Consider the following 24,628-nt stretch of genomic DNA (forward strand, 5'->3'; position numbering starts at 1 on the left):
CTGGACTTGTGAGTTTTGCCAGCTGGCCAATGAGTCTTCTGCCCTATAACATTCATTGCCCAGCCCTTGCCCCGGGGAACCAACACTTTTAGGTCTGTTATAAGCATATCTAACATGAAAGAGAAGTGGCTTGATGATAAATAAGAAGGCTGAATGCAAGAACATCATAGTGAAACTAACAGAAAGATGGAGCAGAGGAAAAGAAAGGGGGAAAAAACCCAAGCAAAACAAGCAAGACAAATACTAAGGGGAAAGAAAACTGTTTAGGAAATCTTGAAAAGTAAACTTCTAGAATATGTTCTTCCAGAAATTAGAATAAAGCAGCTTCAAGAATCTTGAGAAAGGCTGAAAAGAACAAAAGCAGAAGAGACAAAAAGGTAGAAAAATAGTACTGAAGGTATATCTCTCCCAGAAATTAATTGGACAAATAGAAAAGTAGGGCATTCAGAACACATAACAGAAAAATATTCAAAACTATAGATGGTAGAAAAAATTAAATGATAGATCTAGAACACAGAAACAAAGAGGAAGAAGAAAAACTGAATAAAATTGAAAAAATGATGAGACTGATATGATACCCTATATACTGTTGATTGAGATGGAAGCTAGAATGCTAAGTATATAAAATTAACTGTATTTCAGAAGAATAGGATCAAATAAAAGGCTTGAATAGTATGCTTTAGTGAAAGATCTAGGAAAATTGCTGTATTCAATTCTCTTAAAAATCATGTGACTTCTGAGATAGAGGACTACACATTGTCCCTAATTCTTATTGCTTCTCAAACATCTCCAAAGCAGAAATTATGTGAAAAACATGGAGCAATTTCTGCCGTCTCCATTGTCAAAGATACTAAGAATCTTAATGAGGTGACAACCTGATGAACATACATACATCAGAGAAGTTATCCCTAATCTCTAAAAGGCTTACAAAGCACTCTCTAAACTGAACTCTGCCTCTCTTCACCCTCCTCCATAGAATGCTCGGCCTGAACTGTAGTGTGGCCACACAAATATCCAGCCAGAGACGTGAGGAGCAGAAGGACCTGCAGCATCAAGATTCCATCATTTTGTCCGAAGGAAAAGAAGATTGCAGTCTGGGTGGTGGCCAATTCTGTCACCACAGAAGTCACTTGGATAAGAGATGGGAGCTGGAGAAAAGTGAATTTCTCAGCATTGGAGGAGGCTAAGCCAGCTACGATGTTGTCTCTGGGAAAACCATCATCAGGAGGGAAAAAGTTAGCAAGCAGTATGGAAATATAAGGGGAAAAAACCTGAAACTGATGAGGAAGAGTTCCCTGTAGATCCTCAAGAGAAAATGGAAGCAAAGCAGGATGTTCCCAAATAGTTTAAGAGGGAAATAAAAATCACAAAGCAGTGTTGATGGGTCATAAGACAGAAATAATTGGCATCAGAAGAACTAAAACTAAGAAACAAAAGAGAGAACAGCTGAATAGAAACGCAACTACAACGTAACTGGGAAAAAATTAAAATACTAAATTTTTTAAAAAGGAAAAAGAAGAAATGAAAGTATAGAGAGACATGAAGGACAATCTGAAAAAAAAACAACAAAAAGTAGTTAAAAGGAAACATGATTTCTATAGAAGTAAAATATTGATCTCGAACCTAGAATATACAGAGATAACTTAAGGATTAAAGGACTAAAAGAATATGACAAGTCAAAAACCACAAATGCAAGAAATAAAGAAAACTACCTAGAACTTCTGAACACAAAAAACAAAATGCTAACTGAAAGAATCCACAGATTGCTTCCACTAAAAAAGTCCTATGGAGCAAAGTCCAAAACACACATGTTAAATTTAACAATTTTTTTGCATGTGATTAGGAGACAGACTTTCAAGTATTAAGGAAATTCAACCATACAACATCATTCTACACCCACCAGAATTAAAGAATGGAATGGAATAATGTGTTCTTAAGAGCAAAAGAACTCAAGATGCTACCGAAGGCAACAGACCCTACAAAACTGTGCTTAACCATTAATGAAAAATGATGGGTATTCAAAAATCATTTGCCAAATACTTATCATGTGTCCAGCATGGCACTACTAATGGAAACAGAATGTAAAGCATCAATCAAAAAAGACTGCTCCTCTTTATTATTCTGTTTTGCTGGTTCATTCATCTCCCACCTCTTATGAACTAGTATCCAAGGTTTTGCCTTGAGCTTTCTTCTCTCTCTACAATCTCTTCTTTATGTAAGGAATTAATTGTGATTTGGAGTTTTTATAACCCCATCTTTGCTTCATTATGATCAGACAGAAAAGATGCAAGCTTTAAAAGCCTAAGAGAAGATGGGTGTGTACTTTAAGAGATTATGGAACAAACAACACAAACAACATTTACTGAGTCAAAGTATCAAACTAAAGTACCTTACCCCCACCTAGGAGTTCCCCCAGGCCCATATGGGCCTGGCCAAATTATAATGGGGACAGCCCAGGGGGTATGTTAAACCAATTGGAGACTCAGCCTGGCTATAGAACCACCCTTCCTGTGAGAGAGACAGGAAGGGGGAGATGACACTCTCAGAGAAAGGGACAGAGGAGGAAGGTTAAGAGAGAGAGGAGCTGGTGTGTGTTTTGATCTTCGGACCTAACCAGGAGACACTGCAAAGCTGATTCTTCTTAGAACTGCAGATACCAGGGGGTGGTGAGTTTGTGTTCCTTCCAGGGAGGCTGGCTCATTAAGCCAGCTAAGCTGGAAACAAGTTTAGTGTTTGAGTTAGTTTTTGCCAGATCCAAGCCTTTCTGAGTAGCTGAGGAAGCAGAGCTTATTCAAGGTACCTGGGGGCCTTTTTACTATAGAGAATTAGATTCTAACTTTCTCTATCCCCTTTCTCAATTTACCTGGCTTTATTAACTCCACTTGTATTGTATTATTGTTACCATTAATAAAACCTAATTTGTTTGTGAAAAAGAGGCTGTTAATCTCCTTTCTTATTAGTCTGGGAGACATACCTGGAAAAGAGTCAGTTTGGAGAAGAGGAAACTCTGGACCTAGAGGTCTCCCATTATTTTCTGAACCCCAATATTATGGCGAGCCACCCAATTAACTCCCCATACTAAATTTGGCCCTTACACTTAGTAATCAAATCAGTTCAATTATGGTCTCTACACAAATGACTCCCAAATCTTCATCTCACCTTTAATCTCTTTTAATTCAAGTCTGCATTGCCAACTGCCTTCGAGAGACCTCAATTTGGATATCCCCCCATCATCTCAAACTAAACATTTTAAATGGAACTTATATTCCCCTTAAGATCGTCCCTCTTTTAATCTTCCCTGTCTCTGTTGAAGATATGCCACCCCAGGTTCAAAAGCTCTAAACGATCCTTGACTCTTCCCTTCCCTCCACATCCTATGTCTAACCAGCTGTTAGGTTTTAGCAATTGTACTCTTACTGCATCTTTCACACCTATTACCATCTCTCCACTTACATGGCTTACTATCCTATACCCCACCAACTGATTTGGATTATTAACAGTCTCTTAATTCATCTCCCTACTTCCAGGCTCTACTCTCTCCAATCCATCCTCTTTACAGCTGCCTAAATAATCTTCCTATGGCATAAGATGTCTAGCACTGTCCTTTCCCTCAAAAACAAACAAAATAAACTATTCAGCTTGAAATTTAAAGACTTCCACAGTTTAACCTGGCTTGCACTTCCCAAACTTACACATTTCATGTTTTTTATGTTTGAGTCCAACTGGACTATTAATTGTTCTTGAATGTTAATACCCCATCTTCTACCTCCATGCTTTCAAACAGGATATCCCTTGAAATTTATTTTCCTAGAAAGGCTCAGTTCAGGTTTTACATTCTACACAAAGCCTTTTCTGATTCCCGCTTTTACTTCTCTGCATGTACATAATGAAACCTCCTCCCAGAAATCAGGGAGTGAGAAAAAACCGACACATAGTAGGTTTTTAATAAACGTTTAAAAAACTGAACTGTTAATCTGGAACTGGTTCTTACTGCCAGAATAGGAAACAGTTGCTGAGACAGACAACTGAAACCTTGAAAGGGAAGATACCTAATCCATCTTACAATATGTCAAAGAAGGAAAGGGAAGCCAGACATAGCTTAGAGAACAGATTTGGAGGGAACAAATTTCAAAGGAATCAAGGAAAGAATAGGTCAGATTCCAATGCCTAAAATGCTTCTAGTCAGTCCAAAATGAAATTCTGAAACCACAAAGAAACAATACTAATGAAAAGTAAAAGTTGTTTAAAGAGACCAGTGGGAATGCTCATCAACCAATTAATAACTTTAACACACACGTAGAAGGTGAAAACAATCGTGGACAGCAGAGAATACAAAAGCATAGAATGGCTCTAGTAGAGGAGTGGCAGGCCTGCTGCATCTCAGAATAAGCTGAAGCTGACAAACAGCACTAAGGGCAAAAAAAGGGTTTTTAACAGTAAGAGGAAAAAGTGGGACTGAGAGCACTGCTATTCAGGGTGAATGGGATAATAATAACTAAGTACCCAACTGATCTGAAGTAGGGTGCTGAAGGAACTGTACAGTGTGACTGCTTAGCCACAGTGTCAGTAACCACTAAAAAATAATGCATGATGGGAGGGGTAACACAGTACCCTAAATGTCCCATATTTTTTTTAAATGAAGAAAGTAGGAAGCCAGTGACCCCAAGTTCAATTCATGGGAAAACTATACAACGGAAAGGTCAGAGAACATCTTGAAAAGGAAGTAAAATGGTGATGACAAGAATTAGCAAGTCACCACTAAGAACAGGCCATGCCACATTAACATAATTTCCTTTTTTGTCACTGTCATAAGGTTGGTAGATCAGGGTGGTGCTATCTTTATCATTTAACCAGATCTTAGAAAAGCACTGATGAAATTTCTTATGCCATCTTTGTGGGCAAGATGCAATGATATAAGCTATATGATGGGACAGGTACAGAGACTAAAAGTGGTTTGAATGGTTAACCCAATGAATAGTCATTAATGGCTTGATGTTAGGTTGGAAAGATGTTAAGTTGGAATGAGGTATCTACTAGAGTACCTTAGTGATCTGTGTGTGACTCGAGGTTAGTAATTTTATCAATGACTGGGATAAAGACTCATATGATGTGCTTATCAATTTGCTGACAGCATAAAGCATGGAAAAATAGCTAAAACAATGAGTAACAGAGGCAGGATCCAAAAAGATCTTGACTAGAACCTTAAGCTAAATAAAAGAAAAATCGATTTTACAAGTAAAGGATGGAAGATGTGGGGCTATTGGTTAATCTCAAAAAGATTTAGGGATAGGGGCAGCCAGGTGGCACAGTGGATAGAGCACCTTCGCTGGATTCAGGAAGATTTGAGTTCAAATCCAGCCTCAGACACTTAACACTTATTAGCTGTGTGACCCTGGGCAAGTCACTTAATCCCAATTGCCCTGCCAAAAAAGACGGCATCAAAAAAGCTATAGAAATTTAAGGCTGCATTCAGAGACATAATGTCCAAAGAGGATGGCATTGTTCTCCTACTTTGTTCAGAACAGTTTGCACTGTCCAAGGAACTGTGCTTGGCCCTTATTAAAGACAGATAAAAGCACAGGTAGAAAGTTAATAAAATTTGCAGATGACATCAACCTGGGAGGGATAGCTGTCTAAATGACAGAATCCAAAAGGATCTTCATAAGCTAGAACACAGGGTTGAAGATGAAATTCAACAGGAATTATCTTACTCTTGGGTACACACACACACACACACACACACACACACACATCACTTTCATAAGCATAAGACAAGAGATGCATGGATAGACAGCAGATGTTCTCAACAAGATCTGGGAGTTTTAATGGATGCTAAGATCAATATAAATCAGTGGTATAAACTGGCAGGCAAAAAAACCTAATGTAATCTTGGCCTACATTATTTGTACTATTTTTTTTCTTCTTTAAATAAAATGATTTGTTACATGGGATGTCTTTTTGGGAGGGGAAAGGGAAAAGACACTGAGGTTAACTATGATAATATAAGAAACAGAAAACAGTAAAAACTTATTTTTTAAAAAAGAGGGGAACAACATAAATTCCAACAATAGGAAAGGGATAGTCCCACTATATCTGTCCTAATCAGATGTCACGTGGAATACTTTATTCAGTCCTGGGCAACAGGATTTGAGAAAGACTGATAAACTGGGGTGGTCCTCGAGTCTGTGTTATACAAAAATCAGTAGAAAGGAACTAGAGACATTTAGCTTGAAGGAAACTCAGGGGTATGGCCTGGGGTGGGATGGAGATCTGGGAGTAGGGGTAACAGCTGTCTTCAAGTGTTTAAAGGGCTGTCATGTGAAAAAAGGATTTACTTTGTTCATCTCTCCTGAGGACAAAACCAGAAGCAATGGGTAGAAATTGCAATGAGAACAATTTGGGACTTTGTCAGGAAAAAGTTCCTAACAAGAACTACTATCCAAAGACAGAGTAGATTGCTTTAAAAGGCAGTAGTAGACTCTTTCATGGGGCTCTTCCAGAACAAATTGGAAGACTATTGGTTGGGTATGTGATAGTAGGGATTCTTTTCATGTATGAGTTATTACAGATAACCCTTTGGTGTTCCAACTCTCAATATTCTGTGATTCTAGGAAATTTTATTTAGTTCTACAAGCCACATTTCAAGGAAATTCATAAGTCAAAAAGGGTCCATAGGTAAGTAATCTGAAAGGGCCTAAATTTTTTGCCATAAGAATTTGATAGAACTAGGGGTCTTTAGCTTATACCCATTCATTTGTTCAATGAGTGCCTATTTTGTGGGAGACACTGTACCAGATATTGGGGATGCAAAGAGAAACACAAAAATCAGGAGCACCAGAGCAGCAGTAGTCTGATCTCTTTCTTGATTCTCCTCTTCCACAGAAGATTTCTGGAAAGACTCTTTTGTCCTGAGCAGTCATCACTGGTCGTACTCATACTGAGCCTTAGTGTTCCCAACATCTATGTCAATCTTGTTAATCCTTTGTCCCAAATCTACTAGTAACTATTCTTTGAAAATCTCCAATAGCAGGTTATTTTTTGTTGCATTTGTTTTGATATGACCACATCAAACTTGTACAAAACCTTAAATGTACTCTGTTTTATGTGTCTTGTCTCTCCAACTAGATTAGATATTTCTTGAAGGTAATGACCACGTCCTAAATATATTTTTGTACCTCGGAAATACAGAAAGTGATCAATTAATACTGAAGCTGTCTAAGGTATGTGCAGATAGAAAATAGCAAATGAGAGATAGATGAGAACAAACAAGATAGTATACAGTATGAGGGAAACAGAGTTTCATGGACTAGGGCATGGCCAGTCTTTAAGTTCTTTGGTCTGAATGGTTTGTAACTTCTATATCAAGAACCTGAGAGAGGATAACAATGACACATTTATATAGTGCTTTAGAGTTTTCAGTGCAGTAGTCTGTGAATAGTTATATCCTTAAAGTGCTATATTAATATTATCTTTCAACAGGAGACAACATGCATATTAAAGATCTGGAAGATGCTTGCAAGATTTAAATAAAAACTTCTAAAGAAGATGGCAAACTAGTAGCTAGCTAAAATAAAACGAAGGGAGGTAGTGTCACAAAAACACAATAAAAAGCTTTTCAAGAAGGAAAGGCTGTTCATGATACTGCATGAAAATCAGATTAAGTCCAGAAGAAAAAAAACACATATATACAAACACATATAATGAAAATATAACATATATATACTTGTAATACATCTTCTCTCAAGACCTTTAGAAATACATACTAGCAGGGGCAGCTAGATGGCGCAGTGGATAGAGCACCGGCCCTGGAGTCAGGAGTACCTGAGTTCAAATCTGGCCTCAGACACTTAACAGTTACTAGCTGTGTGACCCTGGGCAAGTCACTTAACCCCAATTGCCTCACTTAAAAAAAAAAAAAAAGAAATACATACTAGTGAAAATGGGAGGACATATGCTTGAAGAGAAACATCAAAGATGTGAAACAATCCCTGATCTCTAATATTCTAAGACTCCCCCTACATTTTCTTTATTTTGAATTTGATATCAACAAATGCGGATATTTCAATACATAAAGAAAAAAAAAAGAAGACTGCATGTGAACATCTATTATATACAGTTTGTTTAAATATAAACTGGAAAGAAGATATGAGCTTCATTGTTAGAGGGAGTTCTTCCCCAAGGAAGTAAATTTACCAATGAAATCACAAGTCCAAACTTAGCCTTTTTCTATTAGAGTTAACAAAGAAGTGTGATACCATCCTGCTGATTTGTGTTCTCTTTCAGAATTTCCTTCTGCTCTTTTCTGTGTCTTTCCAAGTGTTTCATTGACACTAATTTTTTTCTTTCTGAATCTCTAACACTTTCATCTCCTCCCCCCCAACAAAATAAAAGCCCTCTTTTACAACAAATAAGGAAAACAAGGTAAAATAAATTCATACATTGATGCATTCCAAAAATATATCATACTGCAATTGACAGAAGGTGCAGACACACTATCACCTCTCAAAAGGGGTGACGACTAATTCCCAGTCTTCCAGAGTTGTGTGTATCCCATGATTTCTTCTACTTTATATTTGTTGCAACATAATCTTATATAATCCAAATCCTTGGTACTTGCATTTTTTATGTTTCTCCTTGCATATTTTTCTTGACCTGAATACTCTGGTTTTCAGCTAAAGCATCCCTGAATATTTTCAATTTAGGGTTTCTTTCAGAAGGCAACTAGTAGCTTTTAATAGACATGGGCTATTTTCTTTTATGATTTCTTTGAATATAGCATTCAAGTTTTTTGTTTGGTCATGGTTTTCAGGAACTCTGATGATTCTTAATTTATTTCTCCTAAATCTGTTTTGCAGGTCAGTAAAAAAATGGTAGGTTTCTTATGTTTTTCTAATATTTCAATCTTTGGACTTCATTCTAATATTTCTTATCTCATATTCTATTTTCTATTTTTCAGGAATTCCATTCCTTATGTGTGAGAAAATAATGATTAATAATGAATTTCTTGGGGGGACCCAGATTAGTTTAGTTTCTCTCTCCCCCTCACTCCAGAAAGTTCAGCCCTGCCTGGGATGAGCCCAGGTGAACAACAGAGATGGATTCTTTTGTTTAGCTAAGTGAATTGATGGAATTAAACCACACCTGGACTTAGCCTTTGCCCTTCAGAGATGGTCTTTTGCATACTTCTCTATTAGGTCAAGGGTAAAATTCATTTTAATTTGGACCGCCCTCAGGTTATGTCAACCAATGGAATTGAATGATGCTAACCAATTAGCTTTGATTAATAACCCGCCTCTATCAAAAGAGGATAAAAAGCCTTGACCAGCAAGGGTCACCATCTTGGTGCAATCTTGGCTCAGAATACAGTCTCTTGATGTGCGCTCTACCTCTTAGGACAATGTAGGTTTTGTAGGTCTTCTGAACTCTCCTGCCTGTACTAACTGCCACACAGTCAATTCTTTACTGGTATATATCATATGAAGAAAGTAGGAAGCCAGTGATCTCAAATTCAATTCATGGGAAAATTATACAACAGAAAAGTCAGAGAACATCTTGAAAAGGAAGTGAAATGGTGATGACAAGAATTAGCAAGGCATCACTAAGAACAGGCCATGACAGATTAACATCATTTCCTTTTTCATAGCAATAATTTTAGAAAATAGTTTGTCACAAATAATTTTTAAAAAACATACAAGGAATTCCACCTTCCATTCCAAACTGTTTCTTTTCCTTGAATTATTTTTTCAAGAACTCTAATTTCAAATCTAATTTCATTGTGCATTTCAGTCCTTGTAGCCAAGTCATTCTTTACTCTGAGCCTTGACTTGTACTTGTGGAATTATGCTCTTCTAAGTTTAACTCTTGTGCTTTTCTTTACCTATACAATTTCTTCAATGTATTCTGTTTTCTTTTGTTTACTTATATTGTAGTTTCCAGCCTCTTTGGAACTTTGTGCTATAGCTTGTTCATTCCTTTACTCTTGAATATAATAGACAGATCTTGTTTGGCCACATCTCTGTAGTCTGGATGCCACTGCAATTCTGAATGGAGTGGCTGGCACTAGGTTACATACCCTCTCTGCCTTAAGTCTCCCAGTAGCCTTGGCCCATATCTTCCTTCTTCTGCTTGCACAATCCCCAATTGGGAATTATTTTTGGCACCTACTGTGGCTCCAATAGAGGACAAACAGATGGGAGGACAGGGTTCTAGACATCTTCTTATGAAGTCTTGGAGTAGATGAAAAAACATACTTCTGATTCTCTTTGGTTGATGTGGAAGCTTTATGATACTTTACAACCTTAAAATTAGTTCTCATTTTTACCTTGCCTTGGGTTCTAATAGACACAGGCTATTTTCTTCTGTGATTTCTTGGAATATAGCATTAAGTTTTTTAGTTTGGTCATGGTTTTCAGGAATTAAGATAATTCTTTTTTTTTAGTTCCAAATTCTTTCCTTCCCTATACCCCACTTCCTCCACCCAATGAAAAGGGAAAAAAATATGAAAGCTATAGGTGTGTCTGTGTGTCTGTGTGTGTGTGAGAGAGAGAGAGAGAGAGAGCACGCGAGAGCAAGAGAGAGAGGGGTAATGGAAAAGATATTTTCATATTAGTCAAGTTGTAGGGGAAAAAAGCAAGAAAAATATACTTCAATATGCACCATGGGAACTTTGATTATTCTTAATTTGTTTTTCTTAGATTGGTTCTGGAGGTCAGGTTGTTGTTGTTTTTTTAATAGTACACCCCTTGTGTTTTCTCTAATATTTCAATCTTTTGATTTCATTCTATACTTTCTTATCTCATAATCTATTTTCTCCCTTCTATTTTTCAGGGGATCCAATGCTTGGGTAATCTTTCTTAGATTCTAATAAGTACTGACAATACTGGTGATGATCACATACTGAGAAGACTGATGATGTCAACTTCAGGCCAGAAGGTCATGTGCCTGAAATTGTTCTTCTTACAGTAATTCATATTATTCATATCGTATACAAATTTTTTTCCATGAAAATGGAATCTATAAACTTGTTAATTGTGAAAAACTAAAAAGTGCCATGGTATTTTGTGTTAATAATATCAGGAAGAGGGACAGCTAGGTGGCTCAGTGGGTAAAGCCCTGGCCTTGGATTCAGGAGGACCTGAGTTCAAATACAGCCTCAGACACTTGACACTAGCTGTGTGACCCTGGGCAAGTCACTTAACCCTCATTGCCCTGCCAAAAAAAAAAGGAAAGAAAAAAAATAATATCAGCAAGAAAGGCTTCCTGACAGAGTGGATAAGGAACTGGCTTTAAATTCAGGGAGGTCTGAATACAAATCTTTTCTCTGATACACAGTAGGTGTCTGACACTGGACTGGTCATGTATCTTTGTTCCAAGCATCTCTTTAAGGTTCTAGGTTCCAGAACGTTTGTAGTCTACACAAATAGAGGGAAGTTCTTCACTGGGAGCTCCCTACACCAACAAAATCAAAGGTTCAGACAAAATTATGAAAAAAAAATTGAGCAGCTAATTAATTCATTTAAAAGGCAAATAATAAACATACCACTCTTCATGATAATGGAAGAGAGCAGGGGTACATATAATACAAAAGTAATTTAGATTTTTGGAACACAAATTTTAACTAACATTTAATTATAAACTTGGCACATATTTTGGAAAATCAGAACACTTCAAAAAACAAATGATTAAAATTTAACCAGAGCTGTTCCTCTTTCCGGAAGTTATTTCTTCCTTGCTCCACAATACTATAGTGAGTTGTTACACATTTACTTTAAATTTACCTTCTGGGGCAGCTGAGTGGTACAGTGGAAAGAGTACTGGCCCTGGAGTCAGGAGGATCTGAGTTCAAATGCGATCTCAGACACTTGACACTTACTGTGTCACCCTGGGCAAGTCACTTAACCCCAATTGCCTCTCCCCCCCAAAAAAATATTTGCCTTCCACATCTTCCAAGGAATAGATATAAAATTATTTTCCAAAATTTTCTTGTTGGCATATTAATATAATGTAATGTAGTTAATATGCTATAAGGAATGACAAATTTTAAGAATTCAGAAAAAAAATTGTATGCAATAATAGATGAAAAATAGCAGAGTCACCAAAAATGCTATACAAAATAACTACAACCACCATAAAAAGACGTTTGAAAGCCAACAAAAGTCTGGCCAAATATAAAGGTCAATGTTAGCAACATACAATCAAAGTTATAGGACACATCTCTCCTTTCCATTAACAATCAATAAACTAACTTTTCCTAGTGCCATTCTTTTTAAAGTGAGAAGCATTTTAGTGTTTATTGGTAAATCTGGGTTAAAAAAAGTATCATACATTAAAATATTATTTTTAAAGTTCACCTGTTGGGCTGTTTATTTTATGGGGTAGAGTAAAAATTATGAGATAATGAATACAGAACCCCTTGATTTTAAACCATACACACACGTTTTTAAGTTGGTTGTTTAAAAGCTTGAAAAATATTCTCCAACAACATAAGGTTTTAAGTGCAGGGTTGCTTTTTAAGATGGATAAAAAATGTCTTTTTAGATTTCTCAAGAGGTTGACATACTATCCATTTATAATAGAATATACTGGAAAATATAATATTTTGATATTCATTAGAGAGTCAAAACAATAGAACTGAATAAGAAATATATATATTTTAAAAATTGTCTTCTAGGTTGATGGTGAATAAGGAAAGACAGGTTTTAACAGTTAGATGAAAAAGCAGATACTTGTGGAGGATACAGACGGTCCTTTGAGGTACTTACAAGGGCTCTGGAGGATAATGGCACGGGTTCTTTAATACTTAATTCATTATTGTATTATTTCAATTCAAAACTCATGGCTTTCCTCTTCTCCATAACAGCATTACTCTCAAGCTTCTCAGCCAGGATAAGGGTGTTTTGTTGTTGTTGTTTTTACTCAAATGGAGAGAGAAGAAAAGTGAGGGAGAAAGAGAAGAGAAGGGAAGGAAGAAAAGGAATCAAAGGGGAGATGTCGATATATGAAAAAGTGACTGTCTGAAATGAAATTAACTGAGCTGTAGGCATGAAAGAAAAGACTCAACTGTAATGAAAACTTCTTGTGGGGGGAATAAAGGAATGGAAGTAGAGGGTAGGGAAGGAGATGGGAATCCAACAGTTTCTGGTTCTAGCCACCAGGTGGTATCAATGACCTAAGATATCTTAATATGACTAGGATGGTCTTGAGTAGAAGGAGGGAAAGCTGGGCTCAAATGCCATCCCCTTGAAGAGGCCTTTCCAGATCGCCCAGTAGTTAGTCCCCACCCACTATATGTCACTCTTCATAATGCATTCACTCATCTGTTAGCATCACCCACTAGTAAAATGTGGCCTCCCTTTGAGCACCCCACTAAACAATAAGCACTGTGCCTTGCGCATAGTAGGTGGTTAATGAATAAAAAAAACATTCATTGTTATGTTGATGATTATGAAAAATCCTTTAAGTGGGCTGTTCTAAGTTCTGGAAGTACCTGCAAAAATCAACAAATGACTATCATTCTAATTATGTAAATAAGAATCTGAAAGACTTTCAAAGGAAAATACATCTTGTATAATGCACCAAATTTGCCAAATGAATTATTTGCTACCATAAGCCAAACACAGAAGTCCACTCACCTTTACCACATTGTCCCCTGATTGCCCATTATTCCGTAAGCAATCGAGACAGATGGCAATTTGTGGGTCACTTCTATGATAGTCCTTATCATCTTGATTCTCATCACCTTCTTCTACTTTGGGTTTGTCGGCTTTTGAGGTTTCATCTGAACAATTAAAAACAGAATTCAATTCAAAGTCAGTTAGCAACCAAAATCATCAAAACCAAATTTAGCTTCAATAAAGCTTTGAGGGGAAAAAAATCTAAATGGCCTTATTTAACCCTTTCAATGAATAAATGTGCTTTTTTCATAAGATTTTTAAAAGCCAACAGATATTGTCATCAAATCACGAGAGTAAACTTCAAGGAGATGTATATGAAAATGCCCTAAATTTCACATCATTATAAAGACTGGTCAATCTGTTCAGTCTTTTGCCTTCACTATTTCTATCAACTGTCCAGTCTCCCATGTTTTACATCTTGGCAGACTTTTCATTCTTTCCTCCTCTCTCATCTCTTACATCCTACCTGATTAAATTTTGGCAATATCATCATTTTTTGTACTTCGTGCACAGCTTCATAATTATACTCACGCTGACCCCAAAGCCTCCGAGGATTCAGAGTTAGGAGGGACTTTATGAATGAGGCAGCTGAGTCCTAGAAAGGTTAAGTGGCAGCTCTACAGAAGTACAGAGTCCAAATTTAGGGCTTTCTCCACTGCACCCTTCTAGCTGACTGCCTTCTTTGTTGAAATCCCACTCATGCCTCAAAGAAGAATTTAGACTCTCCCTTCTGGGAGCCTTTTCTGACTCAGTATTCAGAAGCGGCTAGGTGCCACCATATTGCATGGAGTGCTGGGCCCTGAGCCTGGAAGACCTTAATTCAAATCCAGTTTCAGACAACTTACTAGCTTCAGTTTTAACTGTAAAATGGTCATAACATCACCTCTACCTGTCAGAGTTGTTGTGAGGATCAAATGGGATAATAATTGTAAAGTACTGTGCCCGGCCCATAGTAAGTGCTTCATCACCATCATTATTATTACTCACTTTTTCTCCCCTCGGATCATACCTAGCACTTTGCCAGTAACCTCTCATGCCCTTATTGAACACTAGTTACGTGTATGTGTCACAGCTCCCTACTAAACTGTGAGCTCCATGAGGAGTAAAAGGTATCTTACCTAAGCTTTTGTCTCATCCACTATTTTTGACAGTGTGCAATTTACAAATGTTTGATTTTGTGAAAGTTGGTGGCCATACAAGACAAAAACACCAGTCAACTGCATTTAGAAAGGTTATTTGGCCAGCAAGGATGTGTTAAAGGTTCAATGGTAATGGACAGGAAGCCTGCAGAGATCTTTGTTTGCCCCTGGGATATCTGATGTTGTTATCAATAACTTGGGTAAAAACATAGATGCTTTGACCATCAAATCTGCAGATGACACAAAGCTGGGAGGGGCAGCTAACAACCCTGGAAGTCAGGATCCAAAATCCTTTTAATGGGGCTGAATCTTAATAAGATGCAAGTTTTAGTAGGAATAAATGTAAAAATCTTACACCATTAAAAAAAAAGTCAGCTTCAAATGGAGGGGATGGGGAAGGCATGTTTAGACAGCATCTGTTCTGAAAAAGATCTGAAGGTTTTGGTAGACTACAAGCTCAGTGAGTCAGCAGAATGACACGGCAACTCAAAAAAGCTACTATCATCCAGGGTTATAATTAAGAGGGACAACTTCCAGGACTAGGAAGCTGATAGTTCCATTGTACTCCAATCCATCAGCCTTCAAAGACACTGACAAATGAGAAAGTACAGAGAAAAGTAACTAGGCTGGTGAGGGGACAGGGAACATGGAGCCTAGAAAAGGGAAGTTTGGGGTGGGACATGATAACAACCGTCAAGTATGGGAAGGGTTGACAGGAGGAAGAGTAATTAGGTTTGTTCTGTTTGGCCTCGGAAGGCAGGACCAGAAGCAAAGAGCAGAAGTTACAGTTAACAGTTGGAGAAGCTGTACCCATAGTGGGGTGAAATGCCAGGAGAAACTGGACAGCCATTGGCTGGGTGTGTTACAGTTAAGGATTCTTTCCACAGACGGATTGGACTAGACGACCCCTGATGTTCCATCCGATTCTCAAATGATATGATTAATTCAGCAAAAATTACAAATTGGTTTTTGATATAGAAACTTAAAACCACATTACTTTTTAAACTAAACATTCTGATGAATACATATTAATGGAATGCTCTATTAAACGAGTAAGGGGAATTTTTGTTAAACTGTGTGTGTGTGTGTACACACACACACACACACACACACACACACACACACACACACACACACATCCTCCTACTGGCTGACTTTTCCATTTCATGGCCTTCTTTCCCTTAAAGACCAACTTAAACTCTTTCTGGAGGCCTTCTCTGATTTTTCTATTCAGTACTTCAAAGCATCTAAGTGGGGCATGGGCACACTATAAATTAGTGAAATCGGTACTTACAGCTACACTTCAACTATTACCACATGCAAATCTGAGGAACCCTACCCAAATAAAAAGTGACCATATTTTGAGAAGTAACAGAAGGAAGGGAAAGTTAAGAGTTCTATCTCCGTATTATCCTTTACCTCATAGAAGGTAAGTTGTTTTTGTTTGTTTTTTAATGATAAAGTTACAATTATTTTCACCAAAAACCAGAAAAGGCTGATGAGCATAAAGTAATTACATGGTTAATTGTACAAACAGATGTGTGTGTACATAAAATAAAAAGGCACCTTGTCCATTTTCTTGAGGCTTGTTTTTCTTCCAAAATTCTGTCTCACGCTCAAGTTCCTCTAATTAAAAAAAAATCCAACATATTAAAGATAAATATAAAAGTATTAACAGAAACATGTCGATTTTCTAAAACACCAAACTTTCTCCCCAGACTGAAATGAAATAATAACTTACGTTCTCGTAGTCCAGGAACCAGCTTAAATATAATTTCCTCTAATGTATTGTCCAATCTTATGAAAAGAAAAAATAAATGAGCATAATGAATCAATAAAATCTAAAAACCACTGTAGTTTTATAAAATTCTTTTATATTTACATATGCATACAATTTTTTTGGTCCACATAAATGATTTGATTTTCATAGGGAACTCTAAGTGAAGAAATACCATATGGACCTGGGGTTAGGGAGATATGAGTTTAAAAGTAGCCTCAGACATTTATTAGCTGTGTGTTACTGACCACATTTGTAAAATAGCACTTACTATCGAAGGAGGCTTTTTGTTTTGTTTACTCATTCTTCCAGCACTACTTCCTAAGCTGACACTTTGATAGTGGCAGGCTCTGCACACTACTGAAAGGAATGTCTGGGTGTTATAAATTCCTGTTTTGTATCCTCCTGGATCCTGCTACTGGGTTTTCTGGATACTAAATGCTGTGTTTCTTGAGGGATCTCAGTACACCTCCGGGCTGGGTTTGCCACCAAAGTGGTTTGCTCTAGGAAGAAGTCTTCACTGCAGACCTCTGTCTGAGCTTTGCAAACTCCTGAGCCTGATGTGGATCCGGGTGACACAACTGCAGCTCTGTCAAAAGTTGACCCCAGCCCTCTGACAGCTAGCTGGAAAGCAAATGAAAAGCTCTCCAAAATTCTCCCATTGGTCTCTGTTCCCTGGGGACTGAATCCAAGACCTCATCCCAGGGTCAGTCACACATTTATTATTCCAAGGACCAGAAGAGTGCCTGCTCCTTACCTAGTACACAGTAGCCTCAGGCCTACTGCTACTGCCCACATGCACCCACCACTCACTCCTAGGTACAAGTTCCCCTTCCTTTGTCTGCTATGGATCCACAAGTAGCTCTGCAATACAAGTAATAGAGTGTCAGCTGGCTGTTTCTTGCACAGTTAAGCCTGTCCTTTCTCTCTGAGACCTTCTCTTACCCCAATGAACAGTGTTAGGCCTCAGTTAAGTCCCCATGGCTAGCCAGATCCTATTCCCAATGTCAAGAGAGTTCTATCTCCCTAATGCAGATCTAGAAAGGAGAAATGATTCAATAGGATTTTTCGTTGGATTTCCTGATCTAGAGTGGTCTATCTTGGAGTAGTTATGGGGAGGAGTGATTGTATTGCTTCTTCCTTCTACTCCATCATTTCTCTCAGGCAATTTACAATCTATTAAAAATACATGTCTATTTATGGTAATTGGATTTTTCCTTTTTTGTTTTTGTTGGTGGTGGTGTTTTTTTTTTTTTTCGGAAAAAAAAAATTTTTTTTGAGCCAATTGGGGTTAAGTGACTTGCCAAGGGTCACACAACTAGTAAGTGTCAAGTGTCTGAGGCCACATTTGAACTCAGGTCCTCCTGACTCCAGGGCTGGTGCTCTAGCCACTTCGCCACCTAGCTGTCCCATGGATTTTTCAACTGCAGAAGATCAAGTCCAGTGGTACTCACATTTTTTGGTCACAGGACCCCTTTCTACTCTTAAAAATTATAAAGAGTACCCAAAGAGCTTTTGTTTACATGGGCTAAGTCTATTATTTTATTTAAAAAATTAAAATAACAAGTGTAAACATTTGATTCATTTAAAAATAACTATAATAAACCCATTACATGCTAATATAAACAACATTTGTAATGAAAAAAAATTGTTTTTCCAAAACAAAAAAATTAGTAAGAAATGGAGCATTGTTTTACATATTTTTGCAAATCTAGCATCTGACTTGATTTTTGTCATTGTTCAGTTGTCTTAAGTCTTGTCCAACTCTTCATGACATCATTTGGGGTTTTCTTGGCAAAGATACTGAAGTAGTTTTCCATTCACTTTCTCCAGCTCATTTAACAGATGAGGAAACTGAGCCAAACATGGTTAAGTGACTTGCCCAGGGTCACACAGCCAGCAAGTGTTTTGGGTCAGATATGAACACAGGAAGCTAAGTCTTCCTGACTCCAGGCCCAGCATTCCATCCACTGTACCACCTAACTGCCCACATGGATTAACAGAAAACAGGTAGGGTGTCACATCTGCTTCTGCAAGGACAGGCTTAACTGTTGGGCTGAAATTAAGGTATATGAAGAAAATGATTGCTGGAAAAGGGAGGAGTATTTTATTTTAAAGGGCAAATACTATCTCAGTATTATTATGAAAATAGAACCCCCAGAAAGGGTCTAAGGGACCCCTCCACCACACTTAAGAACCAGATGAATCCTTTCCTTTTACAGAAAAGGAAGTTAAGACCAATAAAATTACAGGGGCATGTTCAAGGACACGAAGCTAGAAAATGGCAGAACTGGAATTTGAGCCCCAAGGTTTGGGGGGAGCTGTAAGTCCTATGCTCTTGGAACTCAAAATGTTTTCTTAGCTACCCCTAAAACACAATTACAAATTACTAATTTAAAAAAGTAATTAAGTTACAGTTTTCTTTCTTTCTTTTTTAACTAAGAGAACTCCCAACTAAAATACATCACAAAGTAATTCAAAGTTATTTTTAGGTCTAATGATCCCCCAACTTACAGTAACTGAGACTCCTGGCTGGGGAAAATTCTCATCTCTCCCAGCTGCTAAACTGCAGCAATTGGCTGGCAGTAAAGATCTGTATTTTGAAAACCATTTTGCTACATCATTAACAAATCCCAGATGACAGCAGCTATCAGTTAATTGACTGTATCTCTGAGTTGGAATGGAATGATTAACACAGATACAAACTAATTTGCTAATTGCTATTAGATTTTAGGGGGCCTTAACCAGCAAAAACATGCTCAGTCAGACATTATAAAATGCTAAGCCAACATATGATTCTACAGCATTATATATCTCCTGTTCAATGATACTATAGCTGTAGGCTAATTACCAACTTTAGTGGAAAGTATCAATTGGTTCAAGACATGAAGAGAATGAAAAATAAATTTTAAAAAATTACTGGAATTGGTTTTTTTTAAAAAGCATCCACCATGTAGTAACTGAAACATACCAAAACAATTTGAAAATAGTAAGAAACAAAAACAAAAACACATCCATATATCAACCAAATTCTTAGCCTCATTTTATAAATACTGCTAATTCTATGAAGTGAACCAATTTCTAGTATTGCTTAGTTTCACATTTATTATTTTATGACTTAGAGTGTAAAACGTTATCATTTTCTAATACCCACTTTGCCCTAATTTTATCAAAAAGTTAACTTCTTCCCCTTCCCCAATTAGTTGCTATATTTTTAAAGAGTTAGTTTATTAAACCAACAGCCAAACTATTTTTTCTGGCATAACTTTAGTATCATATTGGAACTCAATGAAAAAGTTGATTCATTTAGTAGAAATTTGTTTTACAAAAAATGGAACCAAACTTTACTAAAATGTAGTTAATTACATTAAGCAAAGGAAACCCTATAAAATACATCATTACATTGTATATCTTTCTTTTTTTCAATGTTATATTTAATTTTAGAAGTACACTACTGTTTTCAAAGTAAACTTATCACATAAACTGATTACATGTTTATGTAAAGTTATAGTTAACATTTAATGGAACACCAAATCAAGTACATTTACAACTGGAATAGGGAGAGCTTTAGTGGTAAAAAAGTTATTTAGGGTATAAACTTTTTTTTTTTAATATATAAGGTATTTTATTTTTTCTGTTACATGTAAAGATAGTTCTCAACCTTTGTTTATAGAAGCTTTACAATTTCAGATTTTTCTCCCTCCCTCCCCTCCCTCCCCCCTCCCCTAGACAGCAGGTAATCTGATATAGGTTATATCTATATATCTATATACACATACATATATATATATATATATGGGTATAAACTTTTAAAATATTTAAAATGTCCTTAGCAAAACAAGATTGGTCATTAGATGAATTGGGGGGGTGGTGGTGGCGGCACAGAAACAGCTAAGGTATCTGGAGGAGTTACCTGCATGAGTGAAAAGTGTACCCACACTAATAAAATCACAGATCTTTCTGAATTACTGAAGGTAAAATACAAGTATTAGAATTCTAATTTCTGCTCATACCCTTTGAAGCAGACTAAGAAAAACTAGCTATAACAAGAAAGGGATGAGTGCAGTGTTTGGGAGAAATTGCAACTAAGATGACAAAAGTACTCAATCCTATTCGCTTAACCTTCTTCTGTGAAGCCTGTAAATGAAGTGTTCATATTGTCATTTTACAGATGAGTAAACAAAGGCTCAAGGAAGAGTAGAGAGTGGCTAGGGTACTGGCTTCAGAATCTGGAGAACTTTGATTTAAGTACTGTCTTGGAATGCATACTGGCTGCATGACAGAGAGCAAGTCACTTAACCTCTTACTGTCCCAGCCAACTGTCTAAGAGTAATTGTCTAAATCCTAGATCAAATACTGACTTGGATTAGCAGAAGGAAGGTAATGAGCATTTAAGCTCATAGTGTGTGAGGCAATGTGCTAAGCACTTCATAAATGTTAACAATAATACCAGCTAACATTTATATTGCTCCTACTATATGTCAGCACTATGATAAGTGCTTTACAATTATTATCCCATTTGAAAAAAAAATTATTATCCCATTTGAGAAGGGCAGCTAGGTGCAGATAGTGCCCATCCTGGAGTCTGTATGATCTGAGTTCAAATATGGCCTCAGACAATTACTAGCTGTGTGACCCTGGGAAAGTCACTTTAACCCATAGTGGGGTGAAATGCCAGAAGGGAATGGCAAACCACTCCAGTATCTTTCCCAAGAAAACCCCAAATGGGGTCAGAGAGTCAGACGTGACTAGAAAAAAAATCCCATTTGATCCTCACAACAACCCTGTGAGGTAAGTACTACTATCATCCTCATTTTCATAGGCAAAAACTAAAGCAAACACAGGTTAAGTGACTTGCCCAGTGTCATACAGCTATTAAGTATCTGAAACTGGATTTGAACTCTATCCATGTCCAGCATTCTATCTTTTTTCGCCACATGGCTATCTTCTCAAAAGAAGTTCCCTAAATCAATGAAATCACAGGCCTCTCCTCCCAAACAACAATCACAACTGTGATACCAAACTCAGAATCTTTAGATGATTTATTGAAAGTTATAAAGAAATGTGTGAACTCAAGTATTTTGACTCCAGGTTGACTGTTTTTCCCACTAGGCTCGATGTACTTATAATTTTCTATACTTCGTTTTAATGATCTGTAACACATCCTATCTATTGCAAGATCCTAGCCAGAGACCTATCTTACTATCTTTTCTCATTTATCATTGTATTTGCCCTAGGGCACTGAATATATTAAGTGCTTACTTAATTACTTAAAACCATCCCTGCAGATTTTAGACTTCACTATAGTTCTGAAGAAATGAACAAAGATTTTTGGTACATGGTGAGAGAATAAAATTAGTATCAGCTGACTTTTCCATCTTTGTGGACAATTTCTAATTGCATATAGCCACTTATTCCTAGGTTCCTCAGAAACTTAATGAAATTTTAAGCTAACATTGCAACCCTTTTTCCATTTCAGTTTAATCCCAGGGTAATGTTTGGATTATCTCCAACACTGTTTTAAGAGAACTTCAGAAGCTGTCACTCAGGTAAATGAAAGGAGAATGAAGGGGAAAAAAATTCTCCTTTTCTAGTTACTAAATAAAAGGTAATATAAAACAAAAGGAGACTGAGCCTGCTTTTTCTGCAGGAGAAAAAGAAAGCAAGGTTGGTTTAAAAAACAAACTTTTTAAACACCAAAGTAAATATCTGTTTACTTATTTGCCTTTCTTCCTGCCTCTCTCCCTACCCCGTATCTCAGGTTCCTAGAAGGTGCTCAATAAATCTTTATTGAAAGAATACAAAGATTCATCCATCTTTGATTTTCATTCCACAAATCACTGAGAGGGCAGAAGAATTGAACTTGTAGCCTTGGAGACAGACAACCCCCAAACTAACCTCTGACACCTATTCACTACATGGCCACCAAGCCACTTAACTTTTCACTGCCCAGGCAGCTGTTTTTTGGCTACGATCTCTCTACACCTAGCACTGATAAACTCTAAGTCCTGACAGAAATATGAGAGAGATTTGGTGCTAGGAGGGACCTAAGAATTCATCTAGTCACTAGCAGGGACTTTATTTTAATGGGGAAGAAAACTGAGGGCCAGAAGTGAAGTAACTTGCCTAATGACATGGTAACAGAATTCAGTTTAAATGCTTGTGCCCTACTTTCAAACCTAATACTCGTGATTATGCACACAGTCTATCGTCTCTTTCATGTAATGCTGGAACTAATGAGTAAACTAAACCATTATAAAAATAACTGTAATAAATGTGTTAGAAAAAAAATTTTGGAGGAAAAAAAACACACTTTGGTTACTTAGGTGATTAATTACAGTAGAATGTGATAAAGTAGACAGAACCCTCAAAGCAATAATATATTATTATGAGTACTTAAGATGACTATTGCTAAAATGAAATGCTCTACTGTTTTGAGCTATTACTACTTAAGTAGGAGGAGAGGTGAGACTTTGATGCTGTTTGTCTTTCATTCTCAAAGAGGACCATGATATCAGGAAGGTGATGGCATGACTTGCACTGAACTGGATTTAAATGAGGGAGGGTTGTGCAAAGTCACTGACCTCCCTCTTTTCTCCAGAGCCATCTGGGTCTGATGGCAAGATACTCATTAGGATGACTGGAGATGGCCCTGGATGCAAGTGGGACTTGTTTATAGCCAAGTGGCTAGAACAAGAATGATAGGATGCACAGGCATTCCCTTGTGATCTCTAGTTGTAATAGGGCTAGAGTTCATTGGATCAACAGTTAGAAGAAAGCTTTGGGATTATTTCTCACCTGGCCTATTGCAACAGCCCCCTAATCCGGTCTCCTTGCCTCCAGTCTGGAAACTTGGTGGGAGTATGGATTGAAGAAGGGACAAAATTATATTCCTAGAGAACAAATGTGACTATGTGGCTTCTCAGGTGGAAGAGCATCAGGGGCTCCCTACTGCCCCGGGGATAAAATACAACTGACTCCATTTATCATTTAAAGCCATACCGTGGCCTCAGCCTACTCTTTCAGGCTTATTACATATCTCCCTTTACACATTCTAAAATCCAGTCAAGCTAGGAGTAGATAATATAGATGTGTGACCTTGGGCAAGTCACTCAACCTCTGTTTGCCTCAGTTTCTTCCTCATTTGTAAAATGGGGATAATAATAGCACCTATCAGGGTTGTTGTGAAGATCAAATGAGACAACTGAAAAGTGCTTAGCTCAGTAAGCACTACATAAATGTTAGTTCTTATTACTATTATTATTGTTACCATTATCATGCCTGGAATTCACTTCCTTCCTCAAAGATCCCTTTTAGTATCCCTAGATTCTTCCATAGCTCAACTCAAGTGCCCAGAGTTCTTTCATGAAGCCCTCAGGTGCCTAGGACTCAATCACAGCCCCCAAGACCTTTGCCTCTATCTTCAATATATTTTGTAGTTATTTAGATGTTTACATGTTTTCCTTCAGAAAATATAAACTCCTGGATGACTGGTCTTTGTATTTAGTACTTGGCATACAGCAGATTATTGGCAAATAAATGCTTGCAGGTTATTTGAAAATCTAAGCTCCCTCTGGCAAGGTCTATCACAGCTTTTGCATTTGTAAGCTCATAACTTAGCATAGGACCAGGCATATAGTTTGGGCTAAATAAAAGCTTTTTCATTCATTCAAAAGTATGGAAGAGAAAAGGAGGATTGAAAATATTAAATAAGGTACTTCCACTTTTTCCTAGAATAGTAGAGCCTCGCCTACCTAGAACTCAACCAAAATAGCCTCTAAACAGCTAAGTAACAGGAAATCCTTATCCTTTCCTCTTGAATTTGAAGAACTGACACTGAGGTCCTCACTCAGTCTGACTTCACTGAGATTCTAACAAGTCTGGGTATCATGTTTCCTAGTCCAAAGCAGATTTAAAACAGCAAGCTATCAAGAAGAGTAGCTGCTACAAGTAGGCACATAGAAAGTAATATGGTAGAAATTCCAAGAGCCTGACACCGCCAGTAGGAAAAATAATTTTAAAAAGCAGTCTGGGCATTT

At 37.2% G+C, this 24,628-nt stretch overlaps 1 protein-coding gene across 1 annotated transcript in view; it reads right to left on the bottom strand.

Moving 5' to 3' along the window:
• PCGF5 (polycomb group ring finger 5) overlaps positions 1 to 24,628 on the bottom strand; it is a 144,866-nt gene that overhangs the window by 28,285 nt on the left and 91,953 nt on the right. Inside the window, 3 exon segments of the mRNA XM_043982959.1 lie at positions 13,632 to 13,777; positions 16,379 to 16,438; positions 16,554 to 16,609. Of these exon segments, the coding sequence (XP_043838894.1) occupies positions 13,632 to 13,777; positions 16,379 to 16,438; positions 16,554 to 16,609 (262 nt within the window).

Source organism: Dromiciops gliroides, chromosome 2, assembly GCF_019393635.1.
Source record: "Dromiciops gliroides isolate mDroGli1 chromosome 2, mDroGli1.pri, whole genome shotgun sequence".
Taxonomy (NCBI): Eukaryota; Metazoa; Chordata; class Mammalia; order Microbiotheria; family Microbiotheriidae; genus Dromiciops; species Dromiciops gliroides.